Source organism: Nymphaea colorata, chromosome 9 (assembly GCF_008831285.2).
Source record: "Nymphaea colorata isolate Beijing-Zhang1983 chromosome 9, ASM883128v2, whole genome shotgun sequence".
Taxonomy (NCBI): domain Eukaryota; kingdom Viridiplantae; phylum Streptophyta; class Magnoliopsida; order Nymphaeales; family Nymphaeaceae; genus Nymphaea; species Nymphaea colorata.
This window is the reverse complement of record NC_045146.1, coordinates 15029588-15047705: the sequence shown is the minus strand read 5'-3', so window position 1 is coordinate 15047705 and position 18118 is coordinate 15029588. Positions and strand designations below refer to the sequence as shown.

Sequence of the window (18118 nt, the reverse complement as noted above, 5' to 3'; positions counted from 1 at the left end):
TAGAAACATGTATTTTGAAATACTCTGGGATGTTTTTTCTTGAGCATTTTATTTTAACTGTGAACACATCTTTTTAGAAGTTCATTTAATTAAATCAACTATGCTAATGCCGTTCGTGTTTAATCCAAATGAAACCTTGAACCCGAGAACCTAGCTCAGCCGGGTCCAACGCTGATTAGATCAAGGACAAAAAGATAATTTTAGTGTCCGAGGGCTCTGGACAAGACTGCAGTCTCCTCATTCCCTGTTCTCTCTCTCTCTCGAGTCTGGAGTCAACCGGGTAACACCTTCCCTGTTTTAACATCCAGCGACCCTCATTTCTCGCTCAGAGCTCGCTCTCTCCGCTCTCTCTCTCTCTCTCTCTCTGGCTGAACGGAAAGGAGGAAGGGGGAAGGAGAAGATGAGCAGAGGGTGGGGAGCGGCTCAGCTCTGTGGATGAGGACCCGATGATGCACAGAGACGACAGCGCCCGAAGGCCCTCCGGCAAGGATCTCGTCAACCTCTCCAGGGTGATCCCCGAGATCTCTGGCGACAGGGATGGTTTCGCCGGCGAAGATGCCTCCGAGTGCGGCATCGACCTGGGGCTCGGTAGGGGCCAGCTCTGCCGGGACGATCTCAAGATCGAACAGCGCTGGCTCATCGATCCGAACCAGCTCCTCCTCGGCCCGAAGATCGGAGAGGGCGGCCACGCCAAGGTTTACGAGGGCCTGTGAGTCCTCTTCTACCCCTCTCTTTGACTTTGTTTTCTTAAGGCTTTGTGGATTCTTATCTGTCTCTGTTGCTTCCTCTTTGCGGGGTTGTGTCTACCTTAGGTATAAGTCGGCTAGCGTGGCAGTAAAGATCGTACACCCTGGCGGGACGGCGGTGGAATCCGCGAGGCGGAGGGAGAGATTTCTGCGGGAGATTGAGATGCTTTCACGGGTTCAGCATGAAAACTTGGTCACGGTAAGTCCATTTACTGTTTCATTTACTTGGATGTACGGATTGCTTATTTTTCGGTGGGATGCCGATTTCTCTGAGATGATGGGAATAGCTTGCTCCTTCGGGTTTGCTTTTACTTATTGGATACATTTTTTTTATATTGTGCTGCTTATAAGGGGGGGAAAAAAAGTATAGCAGTGATGCTTGTGTTTCTTCATTAAAGCTTGCTGCTGCCTCCGTTAGACCCGTGGATCCTTCTGCAGTTGAGTTTTCTACTATTTTAGCCCTGAGATAAGTTGGAGGCTTCGATGTCTGCTTTTATTAATAGTTAATTTTACTGCCGTTTTAGTCAGTAAAAGGGATGGATACATATATAGGTTTTGGATTAAGCAAAAGAGAAACAGATGCTCCTAATTTGTAAGGGAGCGATATTCTAAGACATAAAAGGTTCCATTTTTTTTTTTTCCTCGGAGTGGTTGGTAGCTCTCAGAAATTTGAGTCCAAATACATCAGGATACTTTATAAAGGGCACAGCATTTTTTTATTAATCCGATTACATAGATGGGTTCGTTTTTGCTTATTTTACTATAAGTCAATGTTGTGGATCAGAACCTAACAGAAAAACGTAATTTTTTTTCCATTATTTTTTTGGGTACCGTATGAACTTTCTTTTTCTATTGCTAAAATTTGTCTCGATAAGAAACTTTCGTAATTCAGTACGTGCTATATATCATACGATGAAATAATCATGTTTATGCTACTAAAATTGTTGCTGAAAAAATATTATAAATAAAAATATAAAATATCAACGTGCATGCTATTCAAGTTGTTTTCATGAGAAGTGTTGATTTTTCTACCACCAAAACTTGGTGCTTATAAGATCGGTTAATTTTGTGTTGATTAAAAGTCCCGTGTCATAGATATCTCGAGATTTTGGAAAATCGTAAATAAAAAACTTGCAATATTTACAAGAAAACCAAATAAAACAAAAAAAATAAGAAAAAATCATGGCATTTTGAAAATTTTGCAAAAATGAAAATCTTACTATATTTTTCCGAGGTTTTAAATTTTTTGAATTTTTCCAAGGTTTTTTTTAGGTTTTTTGTTACTTTTTTAATTTTTAAAAATTGTCGATATTTTTCTGAGATTTATATGAGAAGAACAACTTCGCCGAAAAATACCCGAGAAGAACCTCACTGAGATTTGTCCGAGAATGATATTTGTGACAATGATTAAAACACATATTTAGTATGCCCACTGAGATTTATGAAGTTTTTTTTCCCTTTTTTTCCTTTCAAAAATAACATCATAGATGTGTTTCTTGTTGTACCTTTGCTAAGAATGGATACTTGAACAGTACTTTTTTTTTATATATATATATACGGGTTAATTTTGTGATGATTAAAACATGTTTTATACACTTACTAAGATTTAAGAAGTTTCTGATTTTTTTTCTTTTTTGCAAAATAACATCATAGATGCGTTTATTGTTGTGCCATTGGTAAGAAGGGATGCATGTATCATTATTTTTCATGAAAGATATGATCTTTTGGTCCAGAATATCTACGGAAATTTTGGGTTTCTGGTTTTTTAGATCTTTATAAACCTCATATATGCATTATAATAAACCGATCTTAGTTTTGGTTTTACAAAGTCAACCATCTAGATAACTTCCTTGTGGTTACTATTGTGAAAAAAAATTCAGTGGTGTTACTCTAAATCTTAGTAGGACTTGAGTAGGCCTCTCTCTCTCTCTCTCTCTCTCTCTCTCTTATATATCCACTGCGCATCTATATATATATAAGGCTCGGATTGAGGTTTAAGTTCTTATTTGTTACTTAATGACTTTTGCCTGTAAGTCAGATGATAGATGTATATCAACTTTTTCTGCAATTCAATCTTAAATTTTCCAATGTTTTTACTCTTCATGAACTTGTTTTATCATTCCAAAAAGTACCATTCATCAGATCTTTTCTGTTTTAGTAAGTTAGAACTTGTATCTGTAGACTATGTCAGAGATAAAGATGACTCTTCGCCGTATTTACTATGGCTGATTTTCTCAAAAGTTCTCTTCTGAATCTTATATTTATTGCCATTGTAAAGGGCTTTTGGTGGAAAACATGTGTCCAGGGAACACTTGAATAAAAGATAACTGAACTTGCCTTGAACTACTTGCCCAATAACAAATTGCATATATAACCAAAGCAAGTAATTTTATAAATTTAATTTGATGAAGTAGTGCTAATAGCATATCACAATTCTCGAAAGCCGGAAGTGCTTGGAAGATTTCATTGTGAATGAAAGAATTTCCTTTGCTAAACATGTGAAGAAATGTTGGACTGTTCCAAATAATATATTTCTGTTATTTAAATTTTTGTTTCCAGAAGTTATTGTCCAGTTTGAATGTGTCAGAGGCTGGCTTCAATATTAAATTCATGTATTCATATCGTTGTTAGTGTTTCAAAACAATGACTTATGACTCTATGCATAAACATAGTGTGGAGAATGGCTTTAGTAATATAGGTCGTCAGTTGTCACCAATAGATCACAATTTTGTATGTGTTTGTGCTTTTTCTCATTTGCACCACGACTGATGGACCTAGAAAGAAAACCTTTTTGTTTGTGCATTTAGACCCGTGATCTTCTGGTCCTGTATATTTTTCTGCACTTTGGCAAATGCATGCTTCTCATAAGACTACTTTCTTGATGTTATCGTTTTTGGAAAAGATTCTTGAATCATCTGAAACATAGAGGTAGTTGTTGCTATGTATTCTTATAAAATGTGTTGAACCCATATCTTCAGAAAATTTGGAGCCTCCTTTTATTGTACTTGGGAAATAATATCCATGTGCTACAGAGTGAGTTACATTTGGTTGACCTATTTCCCTAATTAAGTGGCATCAAATTTGATTCGTGACTGTCTTTTGGGCTTGAAACAGTTCATTGGCGCTTGCAACGAGGCGAACATGGTTATTGTAACAGAGCTCTTACTTGGGGGTTCACTTCGAAAATACTTGAGATCTTTACGGCCTGGGTGCTTGCAGTTACGCCTTGCAATCAGTTTTGCGTTGGATATTGCACGTGCAATGGAATGCTTGCATGCTAATGGGATTATCCACCGTGACCTGAAGCCTGGTACTTCTCAAGCACTTGAACATAAATTTCAGATCTTGGATACAGGATGGAAATAGACAAATTGGTATTATATGTTATTACACATGTTATTTGTAGCTAACTAATTAGTGTCTTAAGATTATTCTTTAAAGGTTTTGTCTTCAGAAGAATTGGAATAGCTTCCTTGTGAATATTTTAAGTTTCTACTAGCATAGAGGGGTCCATTTTCATGTCTTAATGGTTCTGGAGTGGGCATGTCAATGTCCATGTACAACAAACAAAATTATGCACTCTCAAACCCATTTTAACATCCCTACACACTGATTGAATTTGTGGGTTCTCTCATGTAAGGCACACTAGTCTCAATTTTATTCAAACTACACACTCGTTCATTGTTGTTGAGTGATCCTTTTCAGAAAGCTTAGGCAAGGTATTGAAACCATGCCAACCATTGCTTTATTTTTTCATGCCATCTGCTTACCTTTGTGTTGAGGCATCAGCCATTAAAAGGGTACTTACAAATGTGAGAAAGAACAGCAGTAATTGTTAAAACGTAGTAGCCGTTGAACTTAAATGGCAAGATGGATGTGAAAATGTAATCTATCATGTTGAAGTTGTAATTTTGCATGAGTGAAAGGAATTCAAATTTCAGAAATATTCATCTAACAAACACGCTATTCTGTTCTAAATAAGTAAATAAATAAGTTTGGAGGTGCCATCTCACCTAGGCACTTTCACGGTCCTAGATGCTAAGGTTGCACCTAGTCGACTAGGTGCCTACTGCTTAACTAGATAGCTATCTTTCACATACGACTATGGATTGAAAGTTTTTCCCGTGAACTTGGGTATTCCATGATGTTCTTAAAACATATATGGTTCAGAACCAAGTTTAAAGTTTGGTAAAGAGCTAGTTGTCCACACTGTTGTTGTTAAAATTTAAATTATGGTTGCTCCATTAGTTCAATAATTGCTTCATCAAATTGAAATATAATGTTTTAGGTCTTCAGTGTGTACGCCTTTTCCCTGCTCCAGCCTCCAGCCATAATTTGTCTACTTTTGCGCCCAGCAAAGTTAGGAATGCATGATGGCCAAGAGAGTTTAATGGTTGTTGCAGCAAATCGCTTGCAATGACACTTGAACGGGAGTCTCAATCATGTGACATAGGGTCAATGAAGTGCAAAATTTTATTTTCTTCCTTTTGGAAACCAAATAAGTGACTGCTGCTTGTGTTCACCCCAAAGTTTGCAAGTTCCCTTTGTCATTCTAGTTTGGAGGCCCTGTGCTTTTCTATCGAGTCCTCATATGTGTAAGAGGAAGCACTTTCATTCTGTTTTCCTTTTTACTAGTGTGCTCGGTACAATAACTACCTCACAATCTCTCTCTCACACACGTGGTTCCTGTTTGGTTCAGATAACCTACTCCTGACACAGGACCACAAAAAGGTCAAGTTGGCTGATTTTGGATTGGCAAGGGAAGAGACATTGACTGAGATGATGACTGCCGAAACTGGCACGTACAGATGGATGGCCCCTGAGGTATTACTTGACCTGCGAAAGCATTTGTTTCTCTTTCATCATTCAGGACAGCTTCTTACTTGCCTCAGGCCCTACTGCTTGACAGCTTTATAGCACTGTTACACTCCGTCGAGGGGATAAGAAGCATTATGATCATAAAGTTGATGTGTATAGTTTCGCTATAGTTTTATGGGAATTGTTAACCAACCGGTCACCATTTGAGGGTATGTCCAACCTCCAGGCCGCTTATGCTGCAGCTTTCAAGGTATTGTGTTTCCCACATTCCTGTCTCTTCTGTCCAGGTTCCAGATATACTTAAAAGAGTATTAGTTACCCTATGCATTTTTTGCGATAAAAATTTGTTGCTGACGCTTGATTTTCTTGCTGCCACGTTTGCATGTGTTTTTGTAGAAAGTGAGGCCTGATGTGGAGAACCTCCCAAAAGAGCTTGTTGCCATGTTGGAGTGCTGCTGGGCAGAGGACCCAAATAGTCGGCCAGAGTTTCAGCAAATCATTCAGATGCTCTGTAACTTTCGTGCATCTATTTGTCCTTCTGAAACCACGCCTCCACCTATAATGCAGGTTGGACAGAGCAGTTATATGGCAACTGATTCTCCTGGCACACGGCGTCTGATGGACAAATCACAAGAGAACGACAGCATTGATATCAAGCCAGATAGGTCCTCTCGCTTTTTTGGGTGCTTCAACGAGTGCTTTTCGTCATAGTGCTGCAGTGAAGAATTTGAAGGCTTCAAGTTGCAAGCCTTTCCGGCGGTCAATTTTGCTTCACTGAACTGCCAAACATATGCAGCCTTGACGATTGGGGCGGTTAGTGGTATGCAGCTGTACAAGATCCGAATCAGTCGGTTGCCATCGTTGGAATACGACCGTTGTACAGGGGATCAGGAATGCAGCCTAGAGGTGATTCTTTTTACCTCGGAAGAAGGTTTGTCGAGGGATGCGAAGTCCAGTCGCTGTTTCTGTTGAAGCTTTATCTGTTAAGCCTTCATGATTTGCTTTTCCACAGATGTAATGACTAGACTTTGTCATATATAAAGAAGAGAGAAGATTGAAGGTACATTAACCCTAAGCTTTGTTGTTCACGCTTGGAAATCCCCAAGAAGGCACATCTCCTGTGGCAATGGTTGCATCAGATTGGAAGAGTGAGGCCCTCTATTTTAAGTTAGAAAGCAAAATGTAGTCGTAGCAGGATTTGATTATGGAATAATATCTTGTCGTGGATGGTACTGGATGGTTTGGAATTGGAGGTTACAGTCCCGAACCGCAATTGCCGGAGAAAGGCTCTGTGAGTTGATGGAATGAACGCCTCTTTGGTTTCTTTCCCCAGGAATCTCTTTTCATATGGCAGTTGGATATCGGTAGTTGGCATGGGTAAACAAGGCAATGGTATCACGTCGAGACTTGAGAGAGTTGCCGAGGATCAGACTCCCCTTCCACGTGCAACTGTTGTTTCGACCGCAGAGTGATGTCAAGTGATCTTGTCTCGACTCTTGGTAACTGTGTGTTCCACCTCTTTGCTTCAAAGCAAACTTGTTTGAGGTGAATTGCTTGGTTTTAGAAACGAATTTGCTTGGTTTTAGAACACGCTACTGCAATCACCATCGTCATCCATTTCTACCTTCTAAATTCAGCAATTAGACAAACATTGTAGGCTAGGGATAAAGCGGCTTGAAAACTTGTGCTTTTTTTCTGTAATTACGTAATCTTGGCAAGACGAATAAAAAAAGAAAAAAAAAACATATGCTTAAACGCCTCTATTAAGGTCGTGGGGACGTCATCCATCTCCGGCTTTTTCGAGCCATGCATGGTGTTTCATTTCGCCCTTTTCATCCCTTGGATTCGGTTCATACGTTCCCCTGTATACAATACAACTGCAGATTTTAAACCTGCTTGCATCAGTGATCACATGATCTGGCACTTTGTAGAATGACTAAACTAGTGAAGGCTCTTTGTGGCTCATTTTCCCACTACAATTGACCTTAGACAAAAGACAGAGAAAGGTATAGATGCAGAAGTCTAAATGTCTGGAATGACGCCCGATGCTCCTAGCCAAGGACGTAAGAAAGAAAAGTAAATTATGAAACCTCTAGGAACACAAAGTAGAGGCGTTTCGTATGAGAGAAAGAGGAGAGAGATTCTACACCAAAAGAAGAAAAATTAAATAAAAACTTACATATTTACACTGGATTTTGGTGCTTGAGGACAAGCCGTTGAAATCGACTAGTTAACAACATATTTACACCTGCTATATGATTGAGGACAACTAATAAGCCACGACCAAATTTTGGGGCCATATAGATGCACAAGGAACAATAACACTTTGCTGACAACCCAAAGAAATGGTGCTGACATCAACGGGATCATGAGGAGCTGAATGAACTAATGTCATTAAAATGTGTCCATGCCTCCTGCATAGAAGATGGAAGACAGCATAATCCAAGATTAGCTCAAAATTCAAATATTCAGGAGAGTATAGCGTCACATCTAATGGACCGCATCACATGAACCATAAGGTCAGAATATATACATCCTGTACTATGTTCTACTGGAGAGAACAAACTAAAGCTCTCTCTGTAAGGTCTTTCTTTTGCTTTGAAACAGGGCTTAGACAGAAGCATACTCGTTTGTTATAGCTCAAGAGAGCTATAAATAGCCAGTAAGTGGTTTATCCTTCCACTCTAGGCGATGAGAGCCATCTTGACTAGCTACAATGGCATTAGGCTTTCAGATGGATTAACAAAATGAAGTATTTAATCAATCTTGCTCATTTTTTATCCCTCCAACTCGATTTATAAAATGTTTTGGTGCCAAGAGAAGACCAAACATTCCAGTTTTTATCTCTCCAACTCGAATTATAAAATGTTTTGGTGTCAAGAGAAGACCTTCTAGTGTCTTCTATACTAGGAGGTAGCTTTATGTTTGGATCAATCTAAGCACTTGCATCTCATAACCTGTTTGCTGAACATCGTGGTTGACCAGCTAATCAAAAGTCCCTAAAAACCCATGTCTGACTACACTTTTCATAAAGGGGAGCATGATTACTCCTTTCAGAAGCAGGGGTGGAGGGAGGGGGGGCCCGCCTAGGCCGTGGCCCGCCCCGAACTAGCTGGAAAAAAAAATTACATTAAAAAAATAAAAAAAAATTAGTTGTTCAATGTACTTTTTTTACTTAGGTTCAGTTCAGTTTGACCCTACCCAAATTTGAAGTTGGATTATTTGGCCCATCCCTAAACGAAATCCTGGTTCCGCCCCTGTTCAGAAGGCTCATGTTTTAAATTAGATAAGAATATCAGTGGACCGAATGAAAGGGTTGTTCGAAAAGGTCTCATTTCACTTGTATCTTCAAAACGTAAGACTGCCTTTTATCTATGAACACATTGGGAACTTGAGCGCACATGTTTTCTATGCCTTTCTGTATGCATGTCTACTATGACAACTGCTATCATACAAGAATATTGTTGGTCGTCATAGTCCTTGTGGCAGACCTTCCCAAGGTAAAATCTCAACTTCCATCCCAAATACTCATACTATTCCATGGGTTTAGCCACTTTCAGAAAGCATATCCTCAGGGCATTGGATATCCAGGATCTCTATATCAGTAGTCCCAATAGCATAGTTTTTTGTTGCAAATCATGCTTTGGATCATAGTTCGGACATAAGATCGTGATTTTTAACTCATCAAACTATGATGCATTGTGAGTCATTGATTTTATGCCATTGATCTTTCCTTTTACACTTCGAAAGTTTATAATTTTTGGTACATAATGTGCCACAGTTCACTGAAGATCTTAAACAAAATCTATGCATGAGATCATACCAACATTTATTGAGACAGAAAAGCAGGGTTTAATCAAAGCTGAAAATTTATGAGATGTAATTTTTTTTCCTAAGGAACTATAGGAGCACCCTATCTGTATTTCCTTTAAAGTGTTTACCTGTACGATGTCAAAGACTTTCTCTGCTATGTATTTTTGGTGCACTGTTGCATCCTTCTGTTGCAATTTGTCTGGGTGCAAACACAACAAAGCCTTTTGATAAGTTCGCTTCACTGCAGTTCCTTCAATTATGTCAACAAGGGGCACTGGCTTCCAACCACTTCCTGGCCACAAAATCTGCAAAGAGTAAAAGCAATTATGTATCAAACAGATTCTCTATAAATAATCTGCAAGTAACATCAGCAGAATAACATTTCCTAAAACTGCCCCAACAAAATGCATTTAAGCAAAAAAAAAGGGAGGGGAAGGGGGAGCACGTTTAAGGAAAACAATAAAAAGAATACAAGCACAAACAACTATATATAGATCACACAGTGTAGGATACTTCAGAATCCATTATTACAAAAAAATAGAATGTAGCCAAGAATTGATGACGTGATAAAGAAAAAGGCTTTGCAACAAGAAGTCATATCAAGACTTTTTTTTTTTTTTGTTTAAAACTGCCTCAATCCATTAATGTATCATCTCTCTCTCTCTCTCTCTCTCTCTCTGCATACAAGTTCTGGAACCTGGGTTTTTCATTGTACCATCATTAGGTACCCTCACTTGGTTCTTATAATTTCTCTACTTAACTATATGTGGGTTCATACAGATGGGCGGATTCTTGCTTGTATGATCAAGGCACGGGTACTTACATATATCAATTGAGACAACCATTTGGCGCATGAACATTATTGTATGGATTGAATATTGTAGAATCAAAGTTATTAGTTGATATTGAATTGCATTATGAAAGCATGCTTATAGGTTTAGCATGAAAGTTTTGAGAATGAAAGCACATGATTCCTTCTCTAACAGTGGAAGCTAATAATAACAATGTGAACATGTGGAACACAGGGATTTCGCTTCTAGATATACATGTAAATCATTCAATATGCAGCGGAATTATATTAAAATATCTTGCATTTACAGAGAACGTGATTATAACTCTTTAATAACATGTGAAAGATTTGCCTGAATCACTTATATTGTAGTTCTATACTTTTTGATAGTCTACAAGCAAAGTGGACAAGGTGATTAGATAATTGTCTCATGAAAATCTGGGTTCTCAAATGTTCTTCTCTGTAAGATCTTTCAAGTGAGCAAGAGCAGTATCATGCTCACCTTGGAATCGTGCAAGCAGAGATCATAGCACTTGCTTATGGCTGTTACAGTTCAGCCTAAATCTCAGACTTACTTGTTGCAGTTTAACTTTAATTATCTCATCAGGCATGTACTTAATTTCACATGTTTTAAAAGTACCAACATAATTCCTTTCTAGATTAAATCCCAACTTGGTAAGTGTAAATGACTTGTTATGCTTTTAAAGTCTTTCATTGTATTGCTACGGTAAGCTGTTTCACAAAAAGAAAATTGCAAATTATAGTTTTGACAGTGAAGGGTGTCAAATCATGAACAGAAAATTGACACAGAAAAATAAAAACATAACATTAGAAATTATATAAACAAGAAAAATATGTTTCCTTAATGAAAATGAGTTGAGGTTAAACTCAGCACCAGGCCTTCCAGAGCCTTAACATTTCATCTCTATTCAATGACGTGCGGAAGATTTTCAATGGTGACCATAATTTCACAACTACCCCAAATGATGGCTCCAAGGGTTCTCCTTATTGGCAACCAAATCACATCAGTTTCGCAAAGGAAATGAGAGAAATATGATGTTTCATTGCCTAGACCTCACATGAAGTGGTTTGAGCAGAAAATGCTGTAGATCATTCTGAAGCTTTGCCTTCAAAATTCAAACTTTGATATGTGGTACTGATACCTAAAACCAATACCAGGGGTTGGAAAAAGAGAATGGTAAAGGGGCACATGATGCTAGGATAAGAAAAGGATGGCCTTTCAGCTGTATTAATAAAAAAGAACAGCTGTCTTGGTTTCTGAATTGTACAGATACAAAGAATAAATGAAAAATATGAGACCACCAGGGCCAGTTGATCCATAGGCCATTTCACAAGATATGATCACCTCAAGGACCAAAAAATAAGAACAGCATGGCAGTCTTCACACAGAATTATAATTTAAAATAAACACTTCCATTAAAAAAGCACAACAGAAATTTCTTCTAGTGCTTTCATACACTACTTAACAAGCTATACCATGTCATCATTGGTAGAGGATAGTTTTGTTGAAATTATAATGCTGAGAAAATACGACGGGGAAATGTTAATAAGTAATTTGGTGATCAAAGACATAGTAAGTAGTCTAAGTACAAGTATTGCAACATTCTGTGTACAAGAATCAAAGAAACATTTGGATTTTTAATGCCATGCTGAAATTGTTTCTAGAATGAAATACGAAATGGTTTGTAGGCACAATTATTTCTTTGAAAGCAAAGTACATAATGCTATTTTTTAAAATTTTGCATTGATAATGTACATGTTCGCACCACATCAGAACTGTAACCTCTGCAGATTCTTCATTAGGATCAAGAAATATGACCTGCAAAGGTCGACCACTTGAGGCAATAGCATCATCATATCACAATGGTGATGGTAAATTGTTCGTAATATTGGGACCATGAAGAGAAAATTGAGAAATCAAAATGAAAAAGGCAGTAGTTTGTGGCAGGTAAAACAGCTCACATATTGTAATGTGGACAACAACGACCTGATATTTCCTTCTTTTCCATCTGCCCACTTCCTAATTTTGGCGTCCAAATTCTGCAGGAGTTCAAGGGGCCGTAAGAAAACTACAGAAAGAAACTGATGCATGAAACTTACATTCCGAATTTACCTGGAGCTCCTCCTGGGGTTGAGGAGTCAAGATTTCATGTTTCGGGTCATTGGAAGATGGCTCCACCTGTAGGCAATTTTCAGAAAGTAGATATTTAAAGGGAATGAAGACATAGCCAGAAATAGACATGTATGCCGTTAAGCAGCAACAAGTTCTGGAAAATTCAACAAGCCTAGGGTGCTTTCCTGACAGAAGCTAATTACTCTTTAAAATTTTGTAAGTGAAGGTTATTGCTGCTTACATGAGCTAACAGCATGAATGCAAATTAGACGAAGCATACCAAAGATGGATAACTACTCCACTTTTAAGAATTCCTTTTTATGTTATGACTGAAAAAATATTTAATCATTCTGTCACATGTAGTTAGAGCACTTCAATGTGGACTTTTGGGATGCTGTATGTAGCCTTTATGTTGTGCAATATAAAAGAAAGGCAACAGTGCGTAGCACAAAATGAAGAATAAATAGCATATCTCTAGATTGCTACTTTCATTTCTATCAATGCTACAAGAATCTAACAAAAAAGCATGAGGAAAGTTGACATGATTTAATAAGAGATGAAAACGATAAGTACACATACCAAGCAATTCCCTGGAAGATTATCACTAGGTGACCTGCCTTTAAGATCATGTGCCACTTTAGATGTTTCTTGAGCTGATTAGAAGAGACAAAGCATAGAAAAAATAAAATTATCTTCTATATAAAGCATAGAAAAATAAAATTATCTTCTATACTCTGACGGATATTACATATTTGGAAAACATTTGCACGTGGCCTTGTGCCCAAAATTTAAGTTTCTGATCCTTCTGTTTTAAAAGTCACAGGTTTTGCAGTTTTGCCGATTGCATGTGACATGCATATTTAATCTTCAGGAAAATGGTGCATATACATGGATGTGAACCTTGATCACAATGACTAAATCACTGAAGGGTCACACTGAAGCACCATCATTTGCTTAAATTTTAAAACTACATTGTAAATCAATGAATTTTGCAAAAGGAGAATTCTAGGAAGCTGACAACAGACAGAACCATCTTGCTCTACTACTGAGCAACGCTCCTCTTGTTGCCCAAAAGACCAACAGTAAGTATGCACCAAAACAATCATTTCTCCCTCTTACCTACAATTTTGACTTTTGACTTTGCGTATGACTAATGGAGTGATGGTTCAGTACTACTATTAGGATTTACATTGCACAGTTAAAAAAAATAAGCAGATAAACCGGATACCAGTCTACATCCAATCAAAATTAGACAAATAAAATATAGGACTTCAAAGCATCTTTTGCTAAATAAATTTGTCCAGGGAGCAGACACGGAAGTTTTTTTGTGAATCCAGGGCCATGATAAAAAGCATAGGCATTTCAACTATTTATACCACAACTGTCAACTAACTGCACCTAAGCATTAGATACATTCAAAATCAAAGCAAGCCGTTTGCCCATTAGTAAAAAACATGCAAGAATTAAACTAAACCATGATATTCATGACCAGATGTGTTATATTACAATCTTATAGTAAAAAGTAGAAACTTATCTTGGTCTGGTTCTAGCTGTCAAACTAAAAATAAAGAGGAAGGCAAATACTGCGTATCTAAGGAAGGCATGTGAATACAAAGCTAACTTCGAAAGATAGAACACAAAAACATGAAAAGCGACAAACAAAGATATTAGAGATGGACTTATCTTCATAAGTTATTTGATATGAAATGTTGGAGAAAAAGGAAAATTACCAAAAGCACCTAATGACAATATTAAACAAGGAGAACAATACAGGAGGCATAATCGGCTGTGTCATCTCTTTTCAGGAAAATAATAAGTTGAAAGAGGAACATACTTCAGCAAATATAAAACTTTCAAGGAAAAAAACTGTGTGCAAAGGAAACAAAGTTCATATGGGTGCACTAAGAAAATAAGATACAGATATAGCAACTAACTGGATATGGGTGCACTAAAAAAAATAAAAACAAGATAAAGATATAGAAACTAACTGCAAAGAGTACATATGGAAAGTTTCTAGACTTTGAAAACATGTCCTATTTAGAAGTGATTCCTTTGAGAAAATTCCTTTTTATTAGTTACTAAATAGACAAATATCTACCAGTAAACTCGTATCTTTTTGAGCTCGAACTATGAATGTCAGGCTTGTCGAACTGCAGATCAAAGTCCTCTTCTTGTTCTAAAATATGATGTATCTGGTAAAAGGAAAAAAAAAGAAACAAAGGGAAAAAAAATCATCAACAATAAATAAGTATAACAATAAAGCCTATTTTCTTTCTGGACATGATTTTTGAAAAGTATAACACTATAACTCAAGCCAGGAGGTGTTTTGATGAGCTTAGTAAACAAATGTTATTTAGTACATACCTTTAGAGTACGACTTGATGCTGCATCATCACTACTGTTTACATTCTTCTCCAGCTTAGTATCTAAAGGAGAAGCATTTAGCTTTGCTTCTACATTAGAGGGTTGTTTACCTTTCCTGCCAGATTTTTCAGCCTTATTATCAGCTTTAGTTATGGATTTCTGAGATGCCTCTTGACTAAATATTTTGATAAATTCTTTAACCTTGCTCTTCACTCTATTTCCATGCAATCTGCTTTCAGGATTTGGTTCTACAGTATCCACTGTTGATTTTGCTGCTTCTGCATCTTCATACGCATAACCTGTTGCGGCTTGTTTAATGTTCTGGCTGTCACAGATGTTTCTTGATTTAGTCTCATTTTGCCCCGTACCTGCTTGCTGATCAACCGTCCTCTCCATTCCTGTAAGATCATTTTAATTGCAGACCATTACTTAGGAAATGTAAACCAGATTTTATTGGTGTTTTCTGAATGTTATTCTAGCTTGAGGGCTACAGTAAATATAATATCAATTACCTGATTTTTCTGAATCATTTTTTAGCAAACTTGGAATGTTCTTCACTTGAAATTCAGATGCTTCTTTCAGATGAGGACCAATATTTTCAACACTTTTGGTTAAATTCTGTCCAAATGCATTGCAACGGTCACTGTCAGAAAGTTTCTTCTCCTTCTGTTGTTGATACTCTTTTTTGTTTGGATCTGAGTCATGAGAAGGGGTAACATCTACTTCAAAACATCCATGATTAGAAGTGGAAGCAACAAATGCTTTCCCAACATCACGACTACTAACTTCCTGGAAAGCTGTTGTTTGCTCCCTAGTCTTTGATTCCCTTGTATTCTGCTGTCCAGAACCATCCCAACGTTTCAGAGGCATAAAAAGTGCAGCTCCTTTTCCTGCCCACTTGTGAATGGAGAAGTGAAATTGGTTACTGTTTTGCAGGTTCTTTGATGTATGACCTGCTTGAATTACATTAGCTCTAATATCACCTTCTGACCTTCTACCAGATGATTCCGTCAGCTTTGGTGACTCATTATCCATGAAAGAGTACTGATGGGATAACCGACTTCGTTGGTATGATGACCTAACTTCATTTACGGGGTTCTGTTGCCCTTGAACTGAATGCACGGAAAATCTGGTGCTATGAGCATGCCCATGAGGCTGCAGTTTTGGGCTAGAGACAGAAAGAATTGGTGAAGGTGGAACTCCCTCTGCACTGGAGAGTTTGTATGTGTTGGGGCTACCACTTGTAGGTGTTATGGATGTCCGATTGTCTGCTTCCTTGCCTAGATCAGAAAACTGGCTGAAAACAGAACCCAGAACAGTTTAATTTAACCGTAGCAACTAGCAAATAAACGAACTAGCTGAAATAGGCAAACTTCAGTCATAAAGATACCGATGTTGCAGACTGTTTAAAGATTTAATTCAATAAAGCCTGAGCAAGCTGAAGTCTGGATGGACATATGCATTACGCAGTACTCACAAGAATGTTAATTACGGCCTACTAAAAGTGGCGCTTGGTGATGATAAATTAATAGGCTTCCACTGATACACCATCTATCGAGTGAATGCATTAAGCATCAACTGTATTCAGATACTGATTTTTTGACGTCAAAATGTTCACATAGCAAAAGAGAAAATGTCATGTATTTCGACTTAGTTGGTTTTATCTGCTTATCATCTAGCTTGATCCAAACAAGATCTGTTGTCTGATGAACAAGCTTTCTTGGCTCGATCTCATGTCTGCTAAAACAGTACAGATACGGAGGTAGGTGCCTACGCGTCATTATGCAATTACAAGTTAAACAAGGCTGGAGCTTAAGCATGACTTTGTTGGCCACCTCGATACTGTTCTTGCAAAATTGATCGGTAGGAAAGAAGCTTAAACTAAACTCGGCAGTGTTGACATCGCATTTCTTTCCCGTAGTACCCCGTTAGGAAAGAGAATTTTAAGAAAAAAGAAGACAGTGGTACCTCATCCTAGAAGGAAGGGAGGGCACCGGACTCAATGGCACAGTTTTGGGAGGTGACGCACAAGTAGGGCTGAGTATCCGAGACCCCGGCATCGAATAGAAAGCCACCTTCTTCTCCGGCTGCTTTCTTGCAGCAGGAAGACATTCACCTCCGTATATATCATCAAAAAAGTCCTTGTCAACCCGCCGTCTCGGACTCTCTTCGCCGAAAACTGGCTTCTCCCTCAGGTTCCCGTAATGCTCAACCGGCTTCGGGCTGGGGACCTCCTTGGCGGCAGCTAATCGCGGCGGGCCTCCGAAGACGTCGCCAAAGTCGAATTCGGCATCCGGCCGAGGCTTCCCGCCAGGATCGAAGTTCCGGCTCCGCATGATCGGCGACGAGAGCTCGCTCGCGCTCCTCATCCCCAGGAACCTCCTCGAGTTGTACCCCAACCTAACGTTCTCCGTACATGAAAGCTTCTCCATTCCTCCCGGGAGATGGCTGGAGTAAGGGCAAAAGAGAAAAACACTACCCCTCAATAATCGGAACGATCAGCACCGGATGTTCTCGGGAGTGACTCCATTCAGACGATCAAGGTTTTGAAATTCTGAAAAATGGCGGGAGCCAGAGATAGAGAGAGGGGAGACAAGGAGAGAGAGCTCCCCTTTCTGGCAGCAGAGTTCATAGCAGCAAGCAAGCATGCAGAGGAAACAGACTGACGGTGATGCAGCGAAAATCTGGAATTTTGATGAAAAATGGAAAAAGCAAAAAGACGTAATACGTATTACTATGGTTTGCTTGGATCAGCACCATTGGTTTGACGTCGATCCCCCAACCAAACGTGCGACGAACGGTGGGGATGCCGTTATCACCAGTTGCCGGTGATGATGAGTTACATGACTTGGATGGAGAAGGGAAGAAGATGATTTTTGGTAACGCATTTTCCAAAATAGATTGGTCTCTCCTTCGACGGCCACATGAATGAAGAGAGGTCGTGGGCCTGCAGATAACGTGGGGGCCTTCCAGGGTTTGGAGTCAAGTGGCCTCCAGCCATTTCAGCAAAACCAACTAAACCCTTGATCAACTCTTAATTGTGTTGATCCTGCTAAGATTTGGCTTTAATTATGTTTTTACTTTTTTTTTTATTGTTTGCATAAACGTATTATACACATACAATTATAGATCTTCGTTTTTCCTTGGTAAGGTTAGAGGAAGCCGGCTTTCAAGATCATCAACAAGACAGATAGGAAGAAGAAGAATAATAATAATATGTTAAAAGCGAGCCATGAGTTGCATTACCTATGTTAAAAGCCAATATTTGTGAATATGTGAGACATTCATGTGTCTGGTAATACATCATGCGTTTAATTAAGTTGAACCTTCGTTTTTGTAGGTAAATTATGTTCGGCAAACCCTACCAACTATATCTTAAGGGAGCGTTTGGGAAAATTTAGTTTTGTGAAAACCAAGTTTTGCGAAAACCTGGTTAAAAACCCAGCTTTGTAA

General features: G+C 38.4%; 2 protein-coding genes across 2 annotated transcripts; one reads left to right on the top strand and one right to left on the bottom strand.

Moving 5' to 3' along the window:
- Positions 1–260: 260 nt before the first annotated feature.
- Positions 261–6639, top strand: LOC116261041 (serine/threonine/tyrosine-protein kinase HT1-like). The gene is made up of 6 exons (XM_031639631.2): positions 261–709; positions 813–945; positions 3861–4056; positions 5446–5570; positions 5656–5814; positions 5961–6639. The coding sequence occupies exons 1-6, from the start codon at positions 447–449 to the stop codon at positions 6273–6275; spliced, it is 1191 nt and encodes a 396-aa protein (XP_031495491.1). The 5' UTR covers positions 261–446; the 3' UTR covers positions 6276–6639.
- Positions 6640–7705: 1066 nt separating this feature from the next.
- LOC116260457 (J domain-containing protein required for chloroplast accumulation response 1-like) lies at positions 7706–17567 on the bottom strand. Its single transcript, XM_031638810.2, has 9 exons — positions 16634–17567; positions 15178–15962; positions 14666–15063; positions 14400–14493; positions 12881–12954; positions 12302–12367; positions 12151–12228; positions 9506–9682; positions 7706–7978 (listed from the first exon to the last, which is right to left on the bottom strand). Exons 1-9 carry the CDS (start codon positions 17095–17097, stop codon positions 7931–7933), a joined length of 2184 nt encoding a protein of 727 aa, XP_031494670.1. The 5' UTR covers positions 17098–17567; the 3' UTR covers positions 7706–7930.
- Positions 17568–18118: the final 551 nt, after the last annotated feature.

Excerpts from the sequence above, each read along its gene's own strand:
- LOC116260457 (XM_031638810.2), bottom strand. The coding sequence starts at position 17,097 with ATGGAGAAGCTTTCATGTACGGAGAACGTTAGGTTGGGGTACAACTCG. Across the intron at positions 14,494-14,665 it reads CATCAAGTCGTACTCTAAAG|ATACATCATATTTTAGAACA; the intron begins GTATGTACTAAA and ends TCCTTTTACCAG. Across the intron at positions 12,229-12,301 it reads AACCCCAGGAGGAGCTCCAG|AATTTGGACGCCAAAATTAG; the intron begins GTAAATTCGGAA and ends GAACTCCTGCAG.
- LOC116261041 (XM_031639631.2), top strand. The coding sequence starts at position 447 with ATGATGCACAGAGACGACAGCGCCCGAAGGCCCTCCGGCAAGGATCTC. Across the intron at positions 946-3,860 it reads AGCATGAAAACTTGGTCACG|TTCATTGGCGCTTGCAACGA; the intron begins GTAAGTCCATTT and ends GGCTTGAAACAG. Across the intron at positions 4,057-5,445 it reads CCACCGTGACCTGAAGCCTG|ATAACCTACTCCTGACACAG; the intron begins GTACTTCTCAAG and ends TGTTTGGTTCAG.